Genomic DNA, 22,508 nt, shown 5'->3' with positions numbered 1-22,508 from the left:
CCTATTTCTTCATAAAGTGCACCGCTTTGGTCAGAAAAGGGGGCGCTGGGTAGGGAATAGGGTGCCGTTTGGGACGGAGCACAGACAGCTGGAGGACTGTTTAGTGTTTGGGAGGGAACTAGTGTAGAGTAAGTAAGTGTCTGCTGCCAGTTACCACATACTGACCTGTGCACTCACTACTAGCACAGCCAGAGAGGCTTCCGCAAACCCGCCCCTTTAGCCATGCATGAGGATTAAAGTTGTGGAATACAACATGTCACGTTGCTGGCTATCCTCAGGCCGTCTCTAGGCTGTAGCACGCTAGGCTGGCAGCAGCTGAGGGAAGGATTTGCGAGCATCCCGTGGACAGGCGGGATAATTAGCAGGTCAGGTGCCAGTTTTGCATGGAGACCTGCTGGTCTTCCTGTGCTGAAACCCTTTAAAACTGGGCTTTTATTTTGCCACCCGAGGGCTGGGCAGTCAGACGAACAGAAAGCCAGACTCCCAGTCACTCTCATGCATTATTCTAATGAGATTATGGAAACCAGAAGAGCATTTTTGTTTTAATACCTGTCTGCCTGCAGGTTTGCCCTCATCATAAGCTTGATCAAACTGTGTGTTTGGAGCTCTAGCAGGACATGGATTAGCTCACCTCATTACTAAACAGGCAGAGGTTCAGATCGGCTTGGGGTGTGTTTTCTTCACACCCCTTCATTGTTTGATACTGCTTTCCGTATTCAGTGTCCAATAAACGACCTATTTTGGGGAGATTGCCAAGATTCCAGGGAAAAGACATTGATAGTAATTTTGCTCAAAGCAATGGAGCTCAGTGTGCGGTGGGAGGGATTTTGAATTAATGTCTTGGTGATACGAAAGCTGAAGATAATCTTGATGGCGAAAAGAACACTGGCTCAGAGCTATAGCTTTTATAGCCCATCGGCTAAGTGAATAGGTGTACAACAGGGAGCGAACCACTCAGTCAGTGTTCAATTTGAAATTCGGTTCTATGCCGAGCAGTTGTACTAATGCTATTGCTGTTGGAACAGTGTGAGTAATGCATCTCTGTCTTCTTATCTATTTTGTTCTTTTGCTGGCAGAGTTGGACTCTGGCAAATAAAGTACCACTCAGAATCGAGATTCCCATTATTCCCTCATTGGTTCTTAACTCACTGCACAAGGTATCTACATCACATACTGTAACTTTTGATTGATATTCACATTGCAGGGTCTGATGAATAAGATCCCCGGTTACAGTAAACAATAAATCTTGTGATTGTTGTCCATATGAGCCATATCAAGTTTTGTTCTGTTGTTTCATTTAGTGTTGAAGGAGTAGCGTTTTTGTGTTTTTCACAAAACTGTATATGATTTGAAAAATCCATCCATTCCATCATTGGTTGGTGTGGTTTGTTTGTACTTTGTGAGGAGAGATGTACAAAATGTTTTTAGGCCAGACTTGGTGAGTGTTGAAGATTTTCAGTCTCTTACTCTGATTTATAATTCTTTGTGTCATATTTATATGGCAGAGCATATCATTCATCCAGATGTATTAAAAATCAGTGGTGTCTGCAGTATTCAGTGTGACGTACGTGCGCACACATACAGAGACTGATTGGCTCTTCGTCATGGACAATAAATTGTCTGGTACTCTAATCATTAGCTAATCATTTAAAAAAGGCCAAGTGTACTGTAATTGTAGACGAGACCAGTATTTTCATTCCTTTTTTTTTTTTTATCTAGCTAGGTATTGACTGGACAAGTGCATTATTTCTCCTGAGTGTGCTTAAAATTCGATTATGCCCTAATTCGCCCTTGTGTGCATAATTGATGACACACTTCTGCAAAGCTCCTTTTGTTTGATGGTATCGGAGCAGGGCCGCTAAATCCTCATTAGTGCTTGTTGATCCTCAGGCAGAGACAGGCTGTAATTGCTGTAGTTGCTCAGTTGAAGCATCCTTCGTCTGGGTGGAAGTTTCCCCCCAGAAACTGATCTGGGATCACCGTCCCCTTCTTGAAATCTGAACTTATGGGCTATACTGTACATAATATAGAAAATACTTCTCTGACCCAAGCTGGAAGGAAACACTGCAATTGTTTTTCCCATGTTTCCCATGTTCCCATAACAGGAAAATGTCTCTAATGCTCTGTAGGTGAGACCGATAGTTTAGCAGTTACAGCATGTGACCAACAACCAAACTATTGATAGAGCAAGTCCCTGAACTGGAAAGGTAAAAATAAATGTTTTTGAGCAAAAGAGTTCACCCAAATTTCTCCTTCAGGTCCTTCTGGATACGAGGTTATGCATATTGTTTCGTACATATGTGTGTGTGTGTGTGTGTGTATATATATACAGATCTCGAAAAAATTAAGAGACCACTGCAAAATTATCAGTTTCTCTGGTTTTACTATTCATACGTATGTCTTTGAGTAAAATGAACAGTTTTGTTTTATTCTATAAACTACTGACAAAATTGCATCCCAGATTCTAAATAAAAATATTGTCATTTAGAGTATATATATGTAGAGAATAACAACTGGTCAAAATAACCTAAATTCCCATTCTGCCAAAAGAGCATTTGTGAGATCAGGCGCTGATGTTGGAGAAGGCCAGGCTCGCAATCGCTGTTCCAATTAATCCCAAAGGTGTTCAATGGGATTGAGGGCTCCAGGTCCTCCACACCAACCTCTTTGAACCAACTTTTGCCACAAAGTTGGAAGCACCAAATTGTCTAAAATATCTTTGTATCCAGTAGTATTAAGATGGCTCTTTTCTGGAAGTAAGGGGCCTAGCCCAATCCCTGAAAAACAGTCCCAGACCATTATCTCTCCTCCACCAAACATTACAGTAGCAACTATGCATTATGGTACGTAGCGTTCTCCTGGCATCCACCACACCCAGATTCATCCATCAGACTGCCAGATACTGAAGCGATATTCATCACTCCAGAGATCATATTTCCAGTCCAGTGGCGGCATGCTTGACGTCACTCCAGCCGACGCTTGACATTGCGCATGTTGATGTGAGGCTTACAAGGAAACCCATTTCATGACGCTCCCAATGCACAGTTCTTATACTGACGTTGCTTCCAGAGGCACTTTGGAATTGAGTGATGCAACAGCTGAGTTTTAGGCGCTTCAGCACTCAGAGCCCCTGCTCTGTGAGTTTGCTTGGTCTACCACTTTGTGGCTGGGCTGTTGTTGTTCCAAGAAGCTTCCACTTCACAATTATAGCACTTACAGTTTACCAGGGTAGATCTAGTAGGACAGACATTTCACAAACTGACTTGTGGCAAAGGTGGCGTCCTGTGACAGTGCCACGTTTAAAGTCACTGAGCTCTTCAGTGCAACCCATTGAACTGCCAGTCTTCTTCTATGGAGATTTCATGTGCTGGATTTTATGCGTCTCTAAGCAAAGGGTGCGGCTGAAACACCTGAACTATATGTCCTCCAGAATATTAGTACTGTAAGTCATGGTCCCCTGGGCGTTCTTTGGTCCTCCCCTGTTTACTGGCTTGTATGGGCTCTGCTAAAATGTACTGCGCTGAAAGGGAATTGGCTGCCTTTTAGGTAGCACTCATAATATTTCCAGAGTGTTATATAAAGCTCACAACTGATCTTTCGGATATCTGAGAATCTACGTTCTCTCTTCTTCAGGGGTCCTAATTTCATCTCTACAAGGAAGATTTGTCAAAGTTCCTCTCTGTCCTCTCTCTCTCTCCCTCTCTCTCTGTGTCCCTCTTTTTTAAGCACAGATCGAAAACACAGCACATACAAGACTATTGGAGTGAAATGGGATTTAGTGGTTTTAGCCATGCATTATCAATATCAGGATTCAAAGTTGCACCCAGCAGGATAAATGGCTTTGGTCCTACATCCAAACTGACCAAAGCAGGCATGACATGAGTGTATACAGCAAACCTATATGATAAGTAGGGGTCTCGTAAGCAGTCGAACACATCGATGTGTATGTTCAGAGCCAAGGCGCTGTCTATTGACTAAACATTTTCTAGCTCATTGCTCAAGCAAATGTGAGTATTATAGAAAATGTAATATATCGACCAATGTTTTATCAGCTACATGAAAAGCAGGCTTCTCAGTGATGAAATGTCCTTAAATTAATAGATGTACCACTATAGTCCAGGAAGTCATGTCACATTATCTTTAATGAAGGACGTTAGATTAACCCAGTGGTCCTGTGGAGGAAGGTGAAATTGGCCAACATTGTCTGGGTTTGGGGGGTTAGCTATCAAATAAGGCTGCCTTGTCTAATCGTGCTCTAGTGACTCCTTGTGGTGGCTTTCGCACCTGTGTGTGTGATATTTCTGCATACAATTCCTGGTTGAGTGAGTAGCGCAACAAGAAGCAGAAATGCATATGCTCTGGAAGATATTTTTCTCAATATTTTGGGGTTTCTGCAATGATGATTTTTGGGGGTTTCAGCAAGTCTGTGACATTTATGACATTATAAAGTATTTTCATTTGAATATAAGAAGGTTTTAGATTAATGTTATGCTCCTTTTCCTGTGAAGTTCAGTGCTGGGGAAGGATGCATCAATTCCAAAGTGGGCCATTTTACAGTAAGATTGAAAACGCATTCGAGTTCTACGGGTCCAGGCCGAGGAGGGGCTTCAGAGAGTCAATGACGGATCCAGTCCAACTCTCCATCTTACCTGTCCTAGTGACTGCTGCAACATACTAACGTCTATCAGCTGTATGTCCCAAATACCACCCTTTAACCTACATGGTACACTTTTAACCAATGGGCCCTGGTCAAAAGTAGGTCACTATATACGGAAGAGGGTGCTATTTGTGAAGTAGTCATGAGGAAATTGGGGCTTTCAACAGAAACTGTGATTGATATCAGTTCTAGTGGGACATTTCCTTTTCGAGTGGGCAGGCACACAGAGAGTTGGACATGCACAGAGAAAGATAGAGAGAAAAAGAGAGAAGCCTAAAACATGCTGTGGGATCGCTCTTCATTTTCTTTCCCCCAATGGCCTGATTGTGCCTTCCCGTTCTCTCCTTCGCTCTTCTTCAGGGACCACATGTCCTAGTTTCAGTTCTACGATGGAGATTTGTGACAAGTTTTTTTTTCCTCTCCACCCTCTTCCTCTCCCTCTGTCCCCACTCTCTTCCTCTCCCTCTGTCCCCACTCTCTTCCTCTCCCTCTGTCCCCACCCTCTTCCTCTCCCTCTGTCCCCACCCTCTTCCTCTCCCTCTGTCCCCACCCTCTTCCTCTCCCTCTGTCCCCACTCTCTTCCTCTCCCTCTGTCCCCTCTCTCTTCCTCTCCCTCTGTCCCCACTCTCTTCCTCTCCCTCTGTCCCCACTCTCTTCCTCTCCCTCTGTCCCCACCCTCTTCCTCTCCCTCTGTCCCCACTCTCTTCCTCTCCCTCTGTCCCCACTCTCTTCCTCTCCCTCTGTCCCCACCCTCTTCCTCTCCCTCTGTCCCCACTCTCTTCCTCTCCCTCTGTCCCCACCCTCTTCCTCTCCCTCTGTCCCCACTCTCTTCCTCTCCCTCTGTCCCCACTCTCTTCCTCTCCCTCTGTCCCCACTCTCTTCCTCTCCCTCTGTCCCCACTCTCTTCCTCTCCCTCTGTCCCCACTCTCTTCCTCTCCCTCTGTCCCCACTCTCTTCCTCTCCCTCTGTCCCCACCCTCTTCCTCTCCCTCTGTCCCCACTCTCTTCCTCTCCCTCTGTCCCCACTCTCTTCCTCTCCCTCCCTCTTTTTCCAGATGTCCGTAGGAGAACGATCTATGAGTACCACCGCGTGGAGCTGATGAGGACCAGAATCACCAACTCGACCGCAGTGGAGATGATGCCTCTGCCGAGTAAGATGGATTTTTGGAAATAATACTTGGCTCGTCATATGATATATGATAATGGAAACGCCAGTGAGGCCCCTAGATTCCAGCCGTAGGTGAAACCTCGAGGGGGTTGTTTAATTTCTACTTAATATACCTTCCACCAGACTGAATCACAGTCTTTTTTGCCACCTGCGGATCTAAACTCCTTTCTTTCGGGAAACATCTGTTTTCGTTAGCAAACGGCATTCTAGCTGTCCACATATGAATGATTATGTAGGTGTCTTGACCTGTTCCCATCTCTCAAGTTGAGGGCTGGTTTAGGATCAGTTAGATGACCGTGCATACACATCCATGGACGTGGACTAGTTGGTTTTACATCAGCCATGGTACTGTAAGAGGCTTGATATATATGGCCCCTTTAATGTTTTATTAACTTCAACAATCGATTAAAATGTATATATCTATGTTGACTTTTTTTTCCCAGTAATGTGTGTGTGTGTGTGTGTGTTGTAAAATATGTGTATCATGTTCCCTCTATAGCATGTCTCCGGTTCACCAGTTGTAGCACCTGCATCACCTCCCAGATCAACTTCAACTGCAGCTGGTGTCATCGCCTCAACAGGTCAGACCTCTACACACCTTATTCCTGATCACCATGTCTCCTTGTAGCCCTCTGTTTAACAGTACTGTACATGGTATTCAGGTCAAAAGTACTGCCCATAGCCCTCCGGTCAACAGTACTGTACATAGTATTCTGGTCAAAAGTACTGCCCATAGCCCTCCGGTCAACAGTACTGTACATAGTATTCAGGTCAAAAGTACTGCCCATAGCCCTCTGGTCAACAGTACTGTACATAGTATTCAGGTCAAAAGTACTGCCCATAGCCCTCTGGTCAACAGTACTGTACATAGTATTCTGGTCAACAGTACTGTACATAGTATTCTGGTCAAAAGTACTGCCTAAAGCCCTCTGGTCAACAGTACTGTACATAGTATTCAGGTCAAAAGTACTGTCCATAGCCCTCTGGTCAACAGTACTGTACATAGTATTCAGGTCAAAATTACTGCCCATAGCCCTCTGGTCAACAGTACTGTACATCGTATTCTGGTCAAAAGTACTGTCCATAGCCCTCTGGTCAACAGTACTGTACATAGTATTCTGGTCAGAAGTACTGCCCATAACCCTCCGGTCAACAGTACTGTACATAGTATTCTGGTCAAAAGTACTGCCCATAGCCCTCTGGTCACCAGTACTGTACATAGTATTCTGGTCAAAAGTACTGCCCATAGCCCTCCGGTCAACAGTACTGTGCATATTATTCTGGTCAAAAGTACTGACCATAGCCCTCTGATCAACAGTACTGTACATAGCGTTCTGGTCAAAAGTACTCCCCATAGTACTCTGGTCAGAAGTACTACCCATAGAACTCTGGTTTAATGTACTGTCCATAAGACTCTGGTTATAAGTAGTTTGGTTTATAGGGATGTATTAACTGAGCCTAGTGTTGTAGTAATCAAGTCCAGGACTTGAACTCGGTCAGACTCGAGTTTCAATGTTGATGACTCGTGACCCAACTTGTACTAAACCGTTGGTGACTCAGACTTGGACCTGCCTCCTACTATTGGTAATTCAGAACATCATTGCAGTGGTCTCTTAATTTTTTCCGGAGCTGTATTTGAATTTTTGCTGGACTAAGCAGAAGCATCACTCGGTGCATGGCAGCGTGGCTCACATAATCAACAGTGTGAAACACACAAACACTTGGCACGCACCCTGTCTACATCAGCTGGTGAGCTGCGTGGAAAGAAACATTGTCTGCATCTTCGACAGACTACACATAGACTACACATCACACGACATTCTGTCTCTCTTCCCTTTAACCACCAGTCTCAAACGTACCATTTTGCTTTGCATATTTAAGAAACACACACTGAAGTGCGTATAGTAAAACACCAGCAATTATTTGTCGCTCACTCCCTTTGAGCTTATAGAAAAGTAAGCACTACTTGAATTGTTGTTTTGCTCATGTCCATTATTCTCCATGTGGAAACTTGGTGAATTGCAACAACAACAGTGCACCTTCAAACCATCTCTTCCGAAATCCAGTAAGTTAAAGTGCTTTTTATAATGGACATTCAGTGGATATTTGCTTTCTCTATATATGGAAATTGACAAGAGAAACCAAATATATTCACCAAATGTCCATTATCAAACCACAGAGGACATAAAACCTGACACGGACTTGAGATTTAGTGACTCAACTATCGCACAGACTGAGCCGAAGTAATTGCAGTGAGGGTCAGACTGCATGCAGTGCCCATCCACGCCACCTCACGCTCAACCCAGATCGCTTGTGGGAGGAGCAGAGTGTCTGGAACTAAATGTAACAATGAGAGGAGGGACTGTGAGCGATTGAGGTGGAAGGAGGAGAAACAGAGAGGTGAAGGGATAGATGAAAGAAAGGAATCTTTACCGTTGGAGCCTCAAACCAAACTATATTCCCTGTGATATGCACTACTTTTAAACAGGGTCCTGGTAAATTGGAGTGCCGTATATTACAGGAGGTACAGTATTCCAGTGCGATTTGGAAGAAAAAGCTGTGATTTGTGGAGATCCTTAGTTTTTCCTTTAACCGCAAAGGAAAGACAGGAAAAGACAGGAAACGAGAGACAGAGATAGAGATAGAGAAAGAAAGACAGGCAGACAGACAGTCTGAGAGAGACTGTTATTGAGAAAATAGACAGATAGAGAGATCGAGACAAACATGGCAACCAGTGGAGCAGAAACACTGTGAACCTAACCAGTGCTCATTTATTTGTTTTCCCTTGTCATACCTACTCATGATTATTTGCAAAGAGAGTGAGAAGCATGATATTCCATCCATTAGTCTTGTTTTTGCGACCTACTGTATATACTTTCCTTCTATCTGTGCTCTGCACTCTCCTCTCCCTTCTTTTTCTCCGTCCTTCCCATCAGCCATGTTTCTTTCTGTCTGTCTGTCTGTCTGTCTTTAATACCCTTGCTCACAAAGGTAAATATTTGAGACAGTGTAGAATGTTGTTGCACACATGGGGTATTTCCTGCCTGGTGTGAGATGTGAAAGATGGAGGCTTAAAGAGTGTTGTGGGAACTCTGCCCGAGAATTGTTGGAACATTGTTTTAGCATTGGGTCACAGCTTTCACGCTCTGAAGACAGTGAAGCCTAAATAAATCACAAAGCCAAGCATCTGTCCCAGTCATGTTGTCATTAGGAGTTTGTAAAAGTCAAAGTGACAAGCCATTAGTTACAAAGTGCACGCTGAACATTGAAAAAAATAAAATGCGAAGATGATTTGCTCGGTTCCTCTATTATTAAGCCCTTCCCATTAGTGTTCACCCACTGGGTGCTTCCTAAATGGTACACTACTCCCTATAGTGCCCTACGTTTGACCAGACCCCTATGTGCTCTGATTTAAAGGTAATGCATGAAAAACAGGGCCATTTGGGATGAAACCATAGAGTGGCCTATGCGTCCATTATTAAACGACCCCGCAGTTATTTTAGACTCCTAGAGTGACTGTGCGCAATTCCGGAGACCCGCTGCACGCACGGGGTCCTCTGTGATTTGTGGCATCGCGAAACGTTCAGCCTTTTCCTCTGCTCCCTTTCCGCGTCCAACCAACAATGCAACGTTAATGCGACCATAAATCATACATTTTACATACAGGTGAATTGAAAGCCCAGTCCTCGTGCCTGCATGTCTAGTTCCCTTACAGCTGAGCCGTCAATCACAGGTCTTCGTTCTGACAATCTGTATCCTGAATTTCATCCACCTCTGTGTTCATCCAACTGACCTGTCTTAGTGTGTAGCTCATCAGCAGTTAGTTGCTGAGACACATTATGTGCCTGGCTTATAATGATCTAATTAAGACACTCTTTAATGAGACACATAAACGGCCACACACGCTGCATCTCATGACTTGTTCGGTCCTCTGTTCACTTCGGCAACAGTTTGTACTCTTCGACAACATTCTTTTGAAAAGACAAATGAATGTGCTGTTTAAAGAAACCGATTAAAATGCAATGTGGCAATGCTGGACTGCGGGTTAATGAAGTAAAGATGCCTTCATTTCTAGAGAACACCCGCTTCCTCACGCTTTTTTTCTGCTTTTGTTCATATTGTATATCAAACAAAGCTAATTTAAGAAAACTCAATGCCTCTAAGTTAAATTGGAACCATAGAAAGAACATTCCAGATGCAAAACGTCCTATATTAATGGCACATAGGCCTACGTCGCAAACCATCTTTTTGTCACCAGCTTTGCACCTGCACCGATTCATAAGTTCCTATGCTGTTAACATAGTAGGCTAATTGTTCATATAAGGACGTTTTATGATATGTTAACTTTGGGATATGCATTTTAAAGAGAACAATCGTTGTGTCTGGGACACTATTATTGTAGAATTTTACAAAATGTAATTTGGGTTGGAGGTAATAAACTCATCGGATGTGGTTAATTATACAAGGCGTGTCCCTGTGAAAGCTAATTTGCTTAGAAGAGATGGCCCATTCGGGATTTGTTTACTGCAAATACACAGCTGTTGTGCATCATGTATGTAATATCGAAATGACTGCCTCCACATCAAAGACTAAAGTCTTGCGCTTTAATAAGTTGTGGTCAGTGTTTATTTTATTCAGTTACATTGCAAAGTTTGTGGCAGCGAGATTGTAGGCAATTGCCGAGAGTGTAATCATGCTCTTGCCATTCCTACTCTAAAGATTTAGGCTGTGGCAATGCTCTACTGCCGCTCAGGACTTGAGCAGTGAATCCACATACTGACAATGAATATAGCCCTTGAGATCAAAATGTGTGTGAATTTACTGGCACTATAACCGAAGCTAATAAGAAATGCATACTCTATCTCGAACGAATGGGACGAAAATGACAAGACGGAACATAAACATTAGGGGAATAGGGTGCTGTTTGGGATGCAGGCAGTCTAAAGGCCTGTAGAGTTATTGGAGTTGAACTGGGTTGGATCTTGAGGGACTGGTTTGTACCTTTGTTGCTTGTACTGTGTGTCTATGGCCTGTGTCAGACTCCCACCCCCTTTCCCCTTCGCTTCGCCAGGGAAGACGAAGGAGAGTGAGAGAGAGAGGTGGATTAACTTGAGGAATTTGTCTCGGCCGATCGGACAAGATGAGGGGGAATTCTTTTGGGGCAGAAAAATAAGTGAAATCCAGTCGCCAATGTACTGATGAGTGAGCAAAGGGTGAAGAAAGAAATGGACTCCTCCTCTTCCTCCATGTGGAGGACATTACCATCACAATCCATCCACTAGTGCTAATGGGGGTCACAGCGCCGAGGGAGAATGAGGATAAAGGATAACCCAGCCTGTCTCCATTCCTGTTCGGCTGAGGTGGCTGTTGTGTGGAGATATCAGAGGACAGGGCATTGTCACAGCTTGAATGGAATATATGGAAGTGGTTTGGTTGCTGTTCCATCCATTCCAACCATTATGATTAGCCGCTCCTCATATTTCTCCTGTCACCAGCCGCCCCTGCTTCCTGGATGGATGTAGGATCTTCATTTTCTCACCCTGTTGAAGAAGAATTGCCTTTCCCAGCGCCGAACATGTATAGAACGTGTTTTAAAACGCTTCCAACGTATTTCATTTCCACATCGGAGTGCAGTTGTGTCATTGCGACCTGACTTCTTACCCTGGTAGCTGTGGTAACAGCGTCTGGAAATCCCGCAAAAAGGCGGCACAAAATGGCTGTGTATCATCTGGGTTAGGGGAAGGAATGGTTGCCATGTCATGCTGTACTGGTTTCTTTGTTTTGCATTTGAAACATGAAAATGTTTAAATGTGCACGTTAGCTGAAGAAGTGCTCCCCTCAAAATGTGTTCATACTAGCTAAGTTCCTGGTTGAGCGATCAGGGTGATAAGAATCAGAAATGCTTGTCAGGATATTCTTTCGAGGAGCCTACTGAGGGTTGCTGCGTTGAGGAAACAAAATTGAAGGGGGGGATTCGGCTGTGATTTTCCCTTACAATGGAAGGATCAATCCCTGTCCATTCATTATATTTGACATAATAATATATATTTCCTGTTGCTGCAGGATCATTCCTTGCTTGAAAAAAAATGGTCTTTGATTAAAAACTGGGAGCATTAGAGCAGTTCAGTTCCAGATTGGGTGGCTCAAGGAATTTGTCATGTTACCTTTATTTTATTATCCCTAGTAATTGCAAATGCAGCAGCTACTCTTCCTGGCATCATAAAACATCAAGCACATGACAGAGTAAATACGGGTTATAAACAAGTCTACTTTTAATGATATTTTGTATAAAAATTATGAAGTGCATGGGATTTCGTTAAGAATTTGTTTACAACCTGTGAAACTGGTGATGATAATTGTGCAGCTATCTGCCTCTGACCTCTGTACAGACTCAGGTAGACAGAGAAAGAGAGATACAAAGAGAAGGGGAAAACAGTTAGACAGAGACGGGAGAGAGACAGGAACATGAGAAAGAGCAGACAAAGCTGTCAAATCAAAAAACATGTCTCTCAAATTCAGTGAAAACAAACACCTGAATGATGTCCAGTGAAGAAAGGGAGAAGAGACAATAAGAGAGAGTGATAGTGATGGGGGAGATGTAAGGAGTCCTCTGGGGTTCAGTGTGCTCTGTGGGCAGTTGCCGCTGGCACTAGCAAATCCCCCTCCCACTGTTCACCTTCTCCCTTTTCCTAGCCTCTCGTCCCTGCTACCAACCCCTGGACTTGACCCAGTGAACTTCCTCCTCATAAATCCACCCTCTATATCATAATAATTCTAATCCATTAACCCTTTCAACTTTTAGACTCACAGACTCCACAACATCTGCAGGTCTTCTGCGCTGCATGGCAACACATGTCGGTTACTGTAATTGATGTTAGAAAGATTTCTCTGATCCATCTGGTATTGTGGTTCACACACAGCCAGTACTGCATGTCCGGCATTCCTGGTCCAAAGCTAAGAACCTTACCTTTGGTTTCAGGTGTTCCAGCGGGTTCGACCGGCATCGGCAGGACTGGGTGGATAACAGCTGCCCCGACGAGGTGAATATCATCCTGGCAGAGACAAATGACTAGCTATCTAATATGAATAGGGAGTAAGTGGCGGAACTTGTCAGTGCGTGAGTGTATATTGGTTCTAATGTTCTGTGTACCTTCCAGCATGATAGATTTTTGTCAGAGAAAAAGTGTGCCTGAGGCACTCCTCTTACCCTTACATGTACGAACACTTATCATTTCTTTAAAGGTAATAAGGGGTGCATTCCATATGTTATGAACTCCTATACTGTCCAACTGTTTTTGTGTTAAAAGAAATACATATTTGAAATAGAAAAGTATTCATATGTACAGAAACAGAGAGACTTATATTCTGTCTTGCAGACTAAGGACAAGAGCTGCGATATCATCAACACCACGCAGCTCTATCCTTTCACCACCACGCTAGTTGCCAAGACAACAGGGCGCAGCAGAAGCAGAGCGGAGTCTACCACCAGAGCCTCCTCCTTGTCCACCTCCCACCCCCCAACCAGTGTCCCCACTGAAGGTAAGACCACTAACGTACAGCCCGAAGCAGTGTCTTAAGTAGAGGAACTTCTTTCAGAGCCCGGGTCCAGGGACATATTCAGGAAGAACTGGGTTTTGCTCAGTCTCCACCAAACTGAAGGAAACGTTCAGAAACGTGTGAAAACGTCCAAACGTCCAACTGTAAACGTTTTTGTTTTCAGCTGGCAAATGTTTCGCTGTCGTGTGCCCAGTGAAGACCCCCCTGATCCTATACGAACAGAAGGGTAGGCTAATTACCAAAAGTCACGATGGACATGATGGATGTTGTGATATGACAGTACATTTCCTGTAAAGGTATCGCTACATCATAACAAAGTGACGTATAGCTTCTTTGTCTGAAAAGTTCCGCTTCTTTCGTTATTTCTTTGTTAATACAACTATCCAGATAGTTTTCCTTTGAGCACCTAATGCACTCCAGATGGCAACCTAACTAAGGCAAGCCAGCTGTGTTTGTCCTGAATTCCAAACACTACAGATTGAATTAGAAGAAAGTCTCTAAAATGTACCCACATGGAAACCTATTCATGTTCAGTCCTTCTGGCTGGTTATCCAAGTAAAAAAAAAGTTAAATAATCAGTTATTAATAATTTCTTTCTTTTATGTTCAATTATCAGACTTGCTGCATCAGAAGCCAACTTCCCACATATTTATAAAGCTAGATTTTTTTTATTCAACACTTGTTGTTGTCTGTCAATGTTTTTTTCATCATATTTCAAAATGCAAGCAGCTTTTATTTTCATTACAAATTAGGTGAAATTACTCAAATGTATAATTCCGAGCTGTTTTATTTTGCAAACAACACAAACAAGGAGTCATATTTTGGAATCAAACATAAGGGGATTGTATTATTTTATTTCAGCATGATAATAAATCATTATTATGAAGAATAATTGAATTGTTATTCATTTATATGCCTTTTAGTTGGTCTCAGTCTTTTAGAACTGTTTTGATGCCTTTCACTTGTTCCTGTTTCCCAGTGGTGTAAATCATATAAAAATCCCCTTGTCATCCATTGACATAGGTAAAACAAAAGAGCTTTCAGCTGAAAATAGACAAATGGTTGTTGACCTACACAGATAAGGTTAAGGATATAAATGATATAAATAAATATGTAAACAGTTTAAAACTAAGGACAGTCAGGGCAATAATGAAAAAGGTCTGGAGTAGTCTGCATATTCCACACACACACCGTGAGGAAGCTGGAGAGGGAGGCCAAGAAGAATCTGAGGATCACAGTTTCCATCTCATTGTCAACAAGCTCTTTGAAAGGGTTGCGTGAAAAAAAAAACTAATAATAATAATTAGCCCAACCCAAAAATGTCAGTGCCTGAAGTTTTCCATGAGCTATTAGAACTACAAACAAAAATTCTGGCCAAGCACATTGTTGGCATGTAGGGCAAAAAAGCGGACTGCATTCAAGGAAAAGCAGATTATAATCACAGTAAAATGTGATGGTTGACCATTCATGCTTTGCAGCTGTTTTGTTACTAGTGGTCCAGGGGCTGTTGTTAAGATTTCATAATTTTTGATAGTATGAAGTACTAGAATATTTTTGACTTAAAAACCGGTTGCCCAAATCAGTGTGGCAACAACAAAATCAGTGATTTACAATAGCCATCTCAGTCACCGGACATTAATCCAATAAAAACCTGTGGTCTGAACTGAAGAGGGCTGTCCACAAGCAAAAATTTCTTGAAATGGGTTTCATGGAGGTGTCATCCAAGAACCCTCCAAAAGTGTATGCTAACCTTTGTCAGACTTCACGGAAGGAGAAACAGTGCAGTTATTTGTATGTACAAAATACTGATTGTAGTATGCCAATAATTTTAGAAATTTTGAAAAATATCATACTACTGATTGAAGATTTTGTGTTTGAAACAGTGACTGTGTTGAAATACAATTATACAGCTCCCCCTTTTGTTTGAGCCCAAATATTGTTTGTGGGTTTTTTTGCCTTCACTTTTCCATCAATTTCATGAAGGGTGCCAATATTTCTTTAGATGACTGTACATTGCAGTAGATGGTTAGCTTGTTACTACAGCCCTGGAAAAAATTAAGAGACCACTGCAAAATTATCAGTTTCTCTGGTTTTACTATTCATAGGTATGTGTTTGAGTAAAATGAATTTTTTTTTTGTTCTATAAACTACTGACATTACTCCCAAATTCCAAGTACATTTTTTTGTCATTTAGAGTATCTATTTGTAGAAAATAACAACTGGTCAAAATAACCAGGAAAATATGCATTGTTTTCAGACCTCAAATAATGCAAAGAAAACAAATTCATATTCATTTTCAACAACAAAATACTAATGTTTAACTTAGGAAGTGTTCAGAAATCAATATTTGGTGGGATTACCCTGATTTTTAATTACAGCTTTCATGCGTCTTGGAATGCTCTCCACCAGTCTGTCACATTGCTGTTGATTGACTTTATCCGGGCACAAAATTTCAAGTAGCTCAGCTTTGTTTGATGGCTTGTGACAATCCATCTTCCTCTTGATCAAATTCCAGATGTTTTCAATGAGGTTCAGGTCTGGAGATTGGGCTGGCCATGACAGGGTCTTGATCTGGTGGTCCTCCATCCACACCTTGATTGACCTGTTTGTGTGGCAAAGAGCATTGTCCTGCTGGAAAAAACAATTCTCGGAGTTGGGGAACATTTTCAGTGCAGTAGAAAGCAGGTTTTCTTCCAGGATAACCTTGTACTTGGCTTGATTTATGCGTCCTTCACAAAGACAAATCTGCCCGATTCCAGCCTGAAGCATCCCTAGATCATCACGATCCTCCACCAAATTTCCCAGTGGGTGCGAGACACTGTAGCTTCTAGGCCTCTCCAGGTCTCCGTCTAACCATTAGAGGACAAGGTGTTGGGCAAAGCTGAAAATTTGACTCATCAGAGATTACTTTACTCCATTCCTCTACGGTCCAATCCTTTTGGTCTTTTGCAAACTTCAGCCTTGCTCTTCTTTGCTTCTATTTGATGAAGGTCTTTTTTCTAGCTTTGCACGACTTCAGCCCTGCCACTAAGAGCCTGTTTTGAACTGTCTTCACCGTGCACTTCACCCCAGCTGCTGTTTGACATTCTTTTGTAGGTCACTTGATGTCATCCTACGGTTGTTGAGTGACATTCGAATGAGTTGATGGTCATATCGTAGTTTTCGCCCTCTGCCAGTCTGTAATTTTGTTGTCCCCAATGTCTGTTGCTTGACCTTCTTATGAACCGCCATCTTTGAAATTTTCAGGATGGAAGTACCTGACACTCACTGTATCCAGAATTGAACCCTTCCTTTTCCTTACTGTGTTGGAATTTCACAGACACTGGAATGGCTGCCATACATGTAGAGATGCAGATTTTTTTTTTTTATGTAAGAGCTGTACTGTATATTCTGGCTCAGACAACATTACACATTTTTTTCCTGGAAAAATAAGTATCTTAGTTTTTTCACTAATGTCTAGAGAAACAGCTTAAGGCTTTCTTTAAACTTTGTTTATCTTCCTTTTCCGTCCTCTCCCAGAGGTGCTGGAGCATCTTAAAGGGATGAGTCCCTAACGCCACTCCATTGTTCACTACATAGTGAGCAGGGTGTCGTTATGGACACACTGAATGAATCACCACTACTTTCACCACATTGGCCTGTTGATAGCTTTCGAGTCATTTATGTACTGAAACAAACAGCTAATTCATCTTTATCAGTTTAACATACACATTACCCACACACAGTAGCAAGTTGAATATTAGATATCTATAATTCACCTTTTCTCATCTATACATCTTCATAACGGGAAAGTTATATGTTTAACTTAATGTCCCTGTCACTATGTATACAATCAAATTATGCACTTTAATCACGACTAAAAGCCTAGGCACAGTGTTTTTTCTGCACTGTAAGTGGTACATCCCCAGGCTCATAATTTACTAATGGGTTATGATATGTTGGGTAGCCTTGGAGATATACAAAGCCTATACTGTCTTGATGGACAACTCATCATTTCAAGTGTCCACCCTTGTTAACACTCATGAGAAAGAGGTGTAGCCAGCTGACTCCATTACTTAATTTCTTGCATTCTGTTATCCACTTATTACCAATGCACACTGGTGATGTCATAGGATAATTTTTTTATGAACCAAAGAATTGAAATGTCAAATGTTCCTGATATGGATTAAAGAGAACTGGAATTTCAGTTTAGTTCCTGAATTGACTGTAACTGAAATGGAATTGACCACAATCCTGTGAATCACTTAAAAGTTCATAGACTCTTGAAGGGGAAAGGAATGGGCATATAATATATCAGCGTGTGTGATTTAGCAGGTATCGCTGAGTAATAAAGCAGTAAAGTAGTAAAGAATGGATGCACTGACATTAATAATAGTTTATATGCTGAACTGCTTTTCCCCTCCAGGCTTGTTGAATTAACCAAAAATGTAGAATAAACCTGAATGGTTAAGACAAACTACATTTTGTTATTACAAAGTATGTTAAAAGGTCATTTAGGCTGGGAATGATTTAAAGTCTTTACTTATTCTACCTGTGCTTATTCTGAATACTGAACATCTGTGAGTGTGGACAACTCAGTAGTTGTTTTAGGTTTTTATCCACTGCCAACACCAGTCTTTAAGTCAATTCAAATTTTGGAAAAATAACTACTGCACATATACTGCAATAAAGATTTGAATAAATGTAACCCTTTTTAGAGATGAGTTATGGTATGGTTTTGGGTTGTGGGTTGTACGGGTCTGGACCCAGGGCCAATCATTGATGATCTCTAAAGCAGATGCTCTGAACTTTGTCTCTCAGCACTCAATGACGTCCTGCTCTACTTTTGGTGTTCTAAAGCAATCATTTTAGGATTTTCTCAAAGGGTTTCTTTTGGCATTCAACAGTGAGGGCAGTAAGGAAAAGTTATATCTCTCTAATGCTTCTATTCATCACCATGGTAGAGATTGCATGGAAATGCCAACTTTGCTGAGTCAATGTTAAACATGCACTTTGGGAAAACAACAAAGCTCCCAACACAATGCATTGGCAAGTTGCACTCTTCCAAAGTATATTGCTAAATTAGGGTAAAAGTCCATAACACCAATCTTCTAAGCACAGAAGCAGTTGAGTTGAGGCTCTGGACACAATGCTTTAAATGCTGTGGAGAGCTGGAGAGGAGCAGAGGTCCAGCTGGAACACTAAACCAGCTACGGAGCAGGGTGTGAGCGTCGAACAGATGACCACATTTGTGTGTGTGTGTTTGTGTGTGCGTGTGGCGTGTGTGTGTGGTGGAAATAGTGTGAGATTGTCTGAAATTGTGTGGGTGTGTTCGCACGAAAACACCAGGAGGCCTGACCATGGTATGCGCTGTGAAACGGACACCTTGACCCCCCGAACTATCACTTTCTCTGTCCCGGTTACCATAGCTGTAGAGGTCAGGGGTCAAGTCAGACTGGAGATAGGGAGGCCATGGTGGGGTGGAGATGGCTCTTAGACACATGCTACTAGCCTACAGCATGGGAGAGAAAGACAGGTTTTCTCAGGTGTGAGAAAAAAAACTGAAATTTCACAGTCTCTTCAGCCGCCAAATTCTCCCCGTTACGGCTTATTAGTACTACTTTCTCAGACTTAGTTCCACAGAGTACCATTTCCAATCATATGCTTGAGTGCTTATTTTCTACCACTGTAATGCTGTAGGAGCTCAGTGGCTAGGAGGATTGTTCACTGTCCTGTTTTAATGTCAGCCAATGACAACTGTTCATATTCATGACACTTACGCTAGCGTGGGATTGGTCATTGAGTTTGATTTCTCATCTTGACACCATGCATTTATTAACAAAAAAGTAATTCAGAAAGGAAATAGCTTGTAAGTATTAAATTATATATATTTTTTTTTTAAAGAAGATTTGAAATACGTTTCATGTAGAAATGCACATAGCGTTTTAGCGTCTCATGTATGTGATACATTTGCATAATGTGAATCCTATGGGGTGTGAAAATTCATATCATGCCTCTATCATGAGAAGTAGACCACAATGAATGTGCATGTTTTATAGTTGCTTAACCACAGACTGCAACTTAGCTCTTGCATTATGAATGGGTTTGCATTATATACAAAACATTCATTTTCTCATTACAAATTAGGTGTAGAAAATTCCCTTCCAATCCAAAATGTTCCATATGAAAAATTCAAATCGAATAATATCATGGCATGTAGCAGACATTTGTAACCCAGTGACTTGCAGTCACTTTTGTACGTGATGTAGGTGATCCTGGGAATCAAAACCATTATTCTGCCATTGGAAATGTAAATGAGTTGAGATCGTACCGTAAGGTCCACAACTAGCATACCCCACATAAAACCTTTCGGCAAAATGCGAGACTGGTTCTTTTTGCATTTCAACATTCAATTATCCCATGTTGAATTTTAGAATCACTTCATATTAGGTCTATGTTTTGTTTAGGCTTACTCTGGCTCAGCATTTTAATAACCCTGTAAATCTGATCAGAGCAAGGTGACGTTTGTCTACATATTTGTTTCAATTAACTCTACAAAAAATATCTTTGCTTATATTTAGCCAATATCGATAAAAGTAAACTATAGAAATGTACACAGTTATTAAAACAGTGTGGTGGTGTTAGTCTACCCGAAACACAGACCTTATTTGAAGTGGATCTACAAATCCCCTTGTGACAAAATGAATGGGGAAAAAATGCTAAGATTTATATGTATCTTTGTAATAACTGTCACCGATGATCATTTTGTGATGTCTGATTCACAATTTTTAAGCTGTACATTCCGCCGGGGACCGTGACACAACCTGATTTTCCAGGAACATCCTAACAACTCTTTTTTATTTGCAGGATGGATAACAGTGTTGTTATTGGCAGGCAACACAGTGCTGTGTACACCCTATAATTCAGTGAATGTACATAAGGATTTTTTATGCCAGTGATATACCTGTGGCTTTTCCCAAACCACATTCTACTGACTAACAACTATACCACTCTCTCTGTCTGTCTCTCTGTCTTTCTGTCTTTCTGTCTGTCTGTCTGTCTCTCTGTCTCCCTCTCTCTCTGTGCCTCTCTCTTAGATGACACCAAGATCGCTTTGCCTCTCAAAGACAATGGAGGTAAGCTGTACCTTTGATTTTTCAGTTGTTGTGTGTCTCTGTGCGACTGCATGTTGTCTTTACATCCAGGGCTCTATTTTCTTCCAAGGCTGCTATCTGTGTTTTTACTGCTGACAGATTGCTCGGCCCAGAAAGCAGATGACTTTTTGATTTCTGCCGAGGACATGCCCAGAGATGGAGCGACTCACTAAAGTGGTGTTATAGGACCTGAAGCTGATTCAAATGGATAACTGTAGTCACTTCTAGATTGGACGGATCAATCATGATGTCTATGGCTGTCCCAAATGGCACCCTATTCCCTTTATAGTGCACTACACTTGACAAGACAAGGCCACCAAATAGGGTTTTTACATATGTGTGTTCACATGAAGGGTCAGGATTTGACCCTTCATGTGAACACATATGAGACTGGGTACACATGGGAGAATGCTTCACAGTTGCCTTAACACTGAAGGAACGCTATCTCAGGGTGTCGGTGTGACATGAAAGCAGGCTGCGGCTAGGTCTTTGTAACCCCGGGCCAGCACTCAAAACTGTTGCGCGTGTTGACAAGAATGAAAACGTAATTCCTTTTCTCTTGTTGCCTCCAAATGAAATAAATACTGAAGCAATTTCTAAATATTTTTGCAGCCTTCCTGCAAATGAGCTCAGTGTCAGCAGAAATTTGAAGGGGTTTTATAAAGGGCAGTTGTGGTCAACAACTTTCCACAAATGTAATCCTTTAAAACAGGATGGAGCTAATACCGGTAAATGACCTCCTCTCCCCTCTGCCACCCACACAGAAGGTAGTTTAGCAAAATAAATTGTAGTTTTGAACTGTGTACTATACACGCACACACAGTTTTTGTGTGTGTGGGTGTGTGTGCATGTATTAGTTTGAAAAGTGTGTGTTGGAATGACATTTGAAATTTAAAATGAGTTTCAACTCTATCACTTCCAGAGTGAAGCACTCAAATATTTCATTTTCTGCTGGAGAGGAATTGGAAATATGTATCTCTTATCATGCTTTCATTACCCAAACATTGCCTATCTTACTCTCTGACTCATGGCACAGCCTCTTTCCAGAGGTCTGAGGTATTAGCCAGACAACATGACATTGCTGTGTACACATTTTAAAGGGAATTTTCACCCAAATTACAAAATGATGTATTGGAATCTGTACCCTATATGTAATCTATGGGTATGGTTTGAAAGCATTCCATGCTTTGGTTTAGTTTGTCTGGCATTGTTTCTAAATGCTAACATCTTGTTCAAATAATGAATGCACAAGTACTTTCATTGAGCTTCAGAATCTTTATAATTTGGGTGAAATTTCCATTTAATTGTGTCAAAAGAATTGTCCCATTCCCTACACAGTGCATTACCTTTGACCAGGGATGGCATATGTTCACATCCCGGCCCACTACAGCCCTTTGACACAACCTCTCTCTATCTTTACATCCAGTCTCCCAGTTAAATTTAAATTAAATACAGTATTTTTAAAGAAATGGGAGCAGTGGATTTGGTGTTGGATATGTAGTTGTGTTTCATTCATTGGGCATTGTAGCCACAGCCTCTCAGTGTCTTCTGGCTTTGTTTTGGGGTTATTTCTATCAGATCCATCAGTCTTTGTAACCTTGGGAAACAATGAGCGCGGCAGAAAACGCTAAGGCGATTAGCTGCTTCTAAGTGATGAGGGACATATGGAACTGGCTCACTCCAGAGAGTACTTAGAAGACAGGACACCTTACTTATCCATTTAATAAAATCTAGTCGTGAAAACTGGCTTTCTCTCCCTTGAATCTAGCCAAATGTGTCAGGCTGCCCCACAAACAACATCCTGTCTCCTATGCAGCGCACCACATTTGACCAGAACCAATGTCATGTTGGATGCAACCTGGTTTTCACGTTAGCCAGGCGAGAGGGACGTCTGTGGCCCGGTGACCGTGCGTTGGTAGTAGCGTCGGTGCTAAAAGGGATAGCGCTGTCCTTGGTTCACGTGGTCAATCCTCTTTCCTACACAACCAGTAATG

The 22,508-nt window shown here is 42.0% G+C and overlaps 1 protein-coding gene across 2 annotated transcripts in view; it reads left to right on the top strand.

Moving 5' to 3' along the window:
• plxdc2 (plexin domain containing 2) overlaps positions 1–22,508 on the top strand; it is a 124,071-nt gene that overhangs the window by 88,878 nt on the left and 12,685 nt on the right. The window contains exons 8-13 of one of the 2 annotated variants that reach the window (XM_013131176.4): positions 5,712–5,807; positions 6,324–6,405; positions 12,804–12,864; positions 13,201–13,363; positions 13,545–13,607; positions 20,458–20,496. In XM_013131176.4, the coding sequence (XP_012986630.2) occupies positions 5,712–5,807; positions 6,324–6,405; positions 12,804–12,864; positions 13,201–13,363; positions 13,545–13,607; positions 20,458–20,496 (504 nt within the window). The remainder of the gene's footprint in view (positions 1–5,711; positions 5,808–6,323; positions 6,406–12,803; positions 12,865–13,200; positions 13,364–13,544; positions 13,608–20,457; positions 20,497–22,508) is intronic. The other variant, XM_013131177.4, reaches the window with a different exon arrangement.

This window comes from Esox lucius, chromosome 21 (genome assembly GCF_011004845.1).
Source record: "Esox lucius isolate fEsoLuc1 chromosome 21, fEsoLuc1.pri, whole genome shotgun sequence".
NCBI lineage: Eukaryota > Metazoa > Chordata > Actinopteri > Esociformes > Esocidae > Esox > Esox lucius.
Note: the sequence above shows the minus strand (reverse complement) of the source record. Positions and strands in the feature narration are given on the sequence as shown.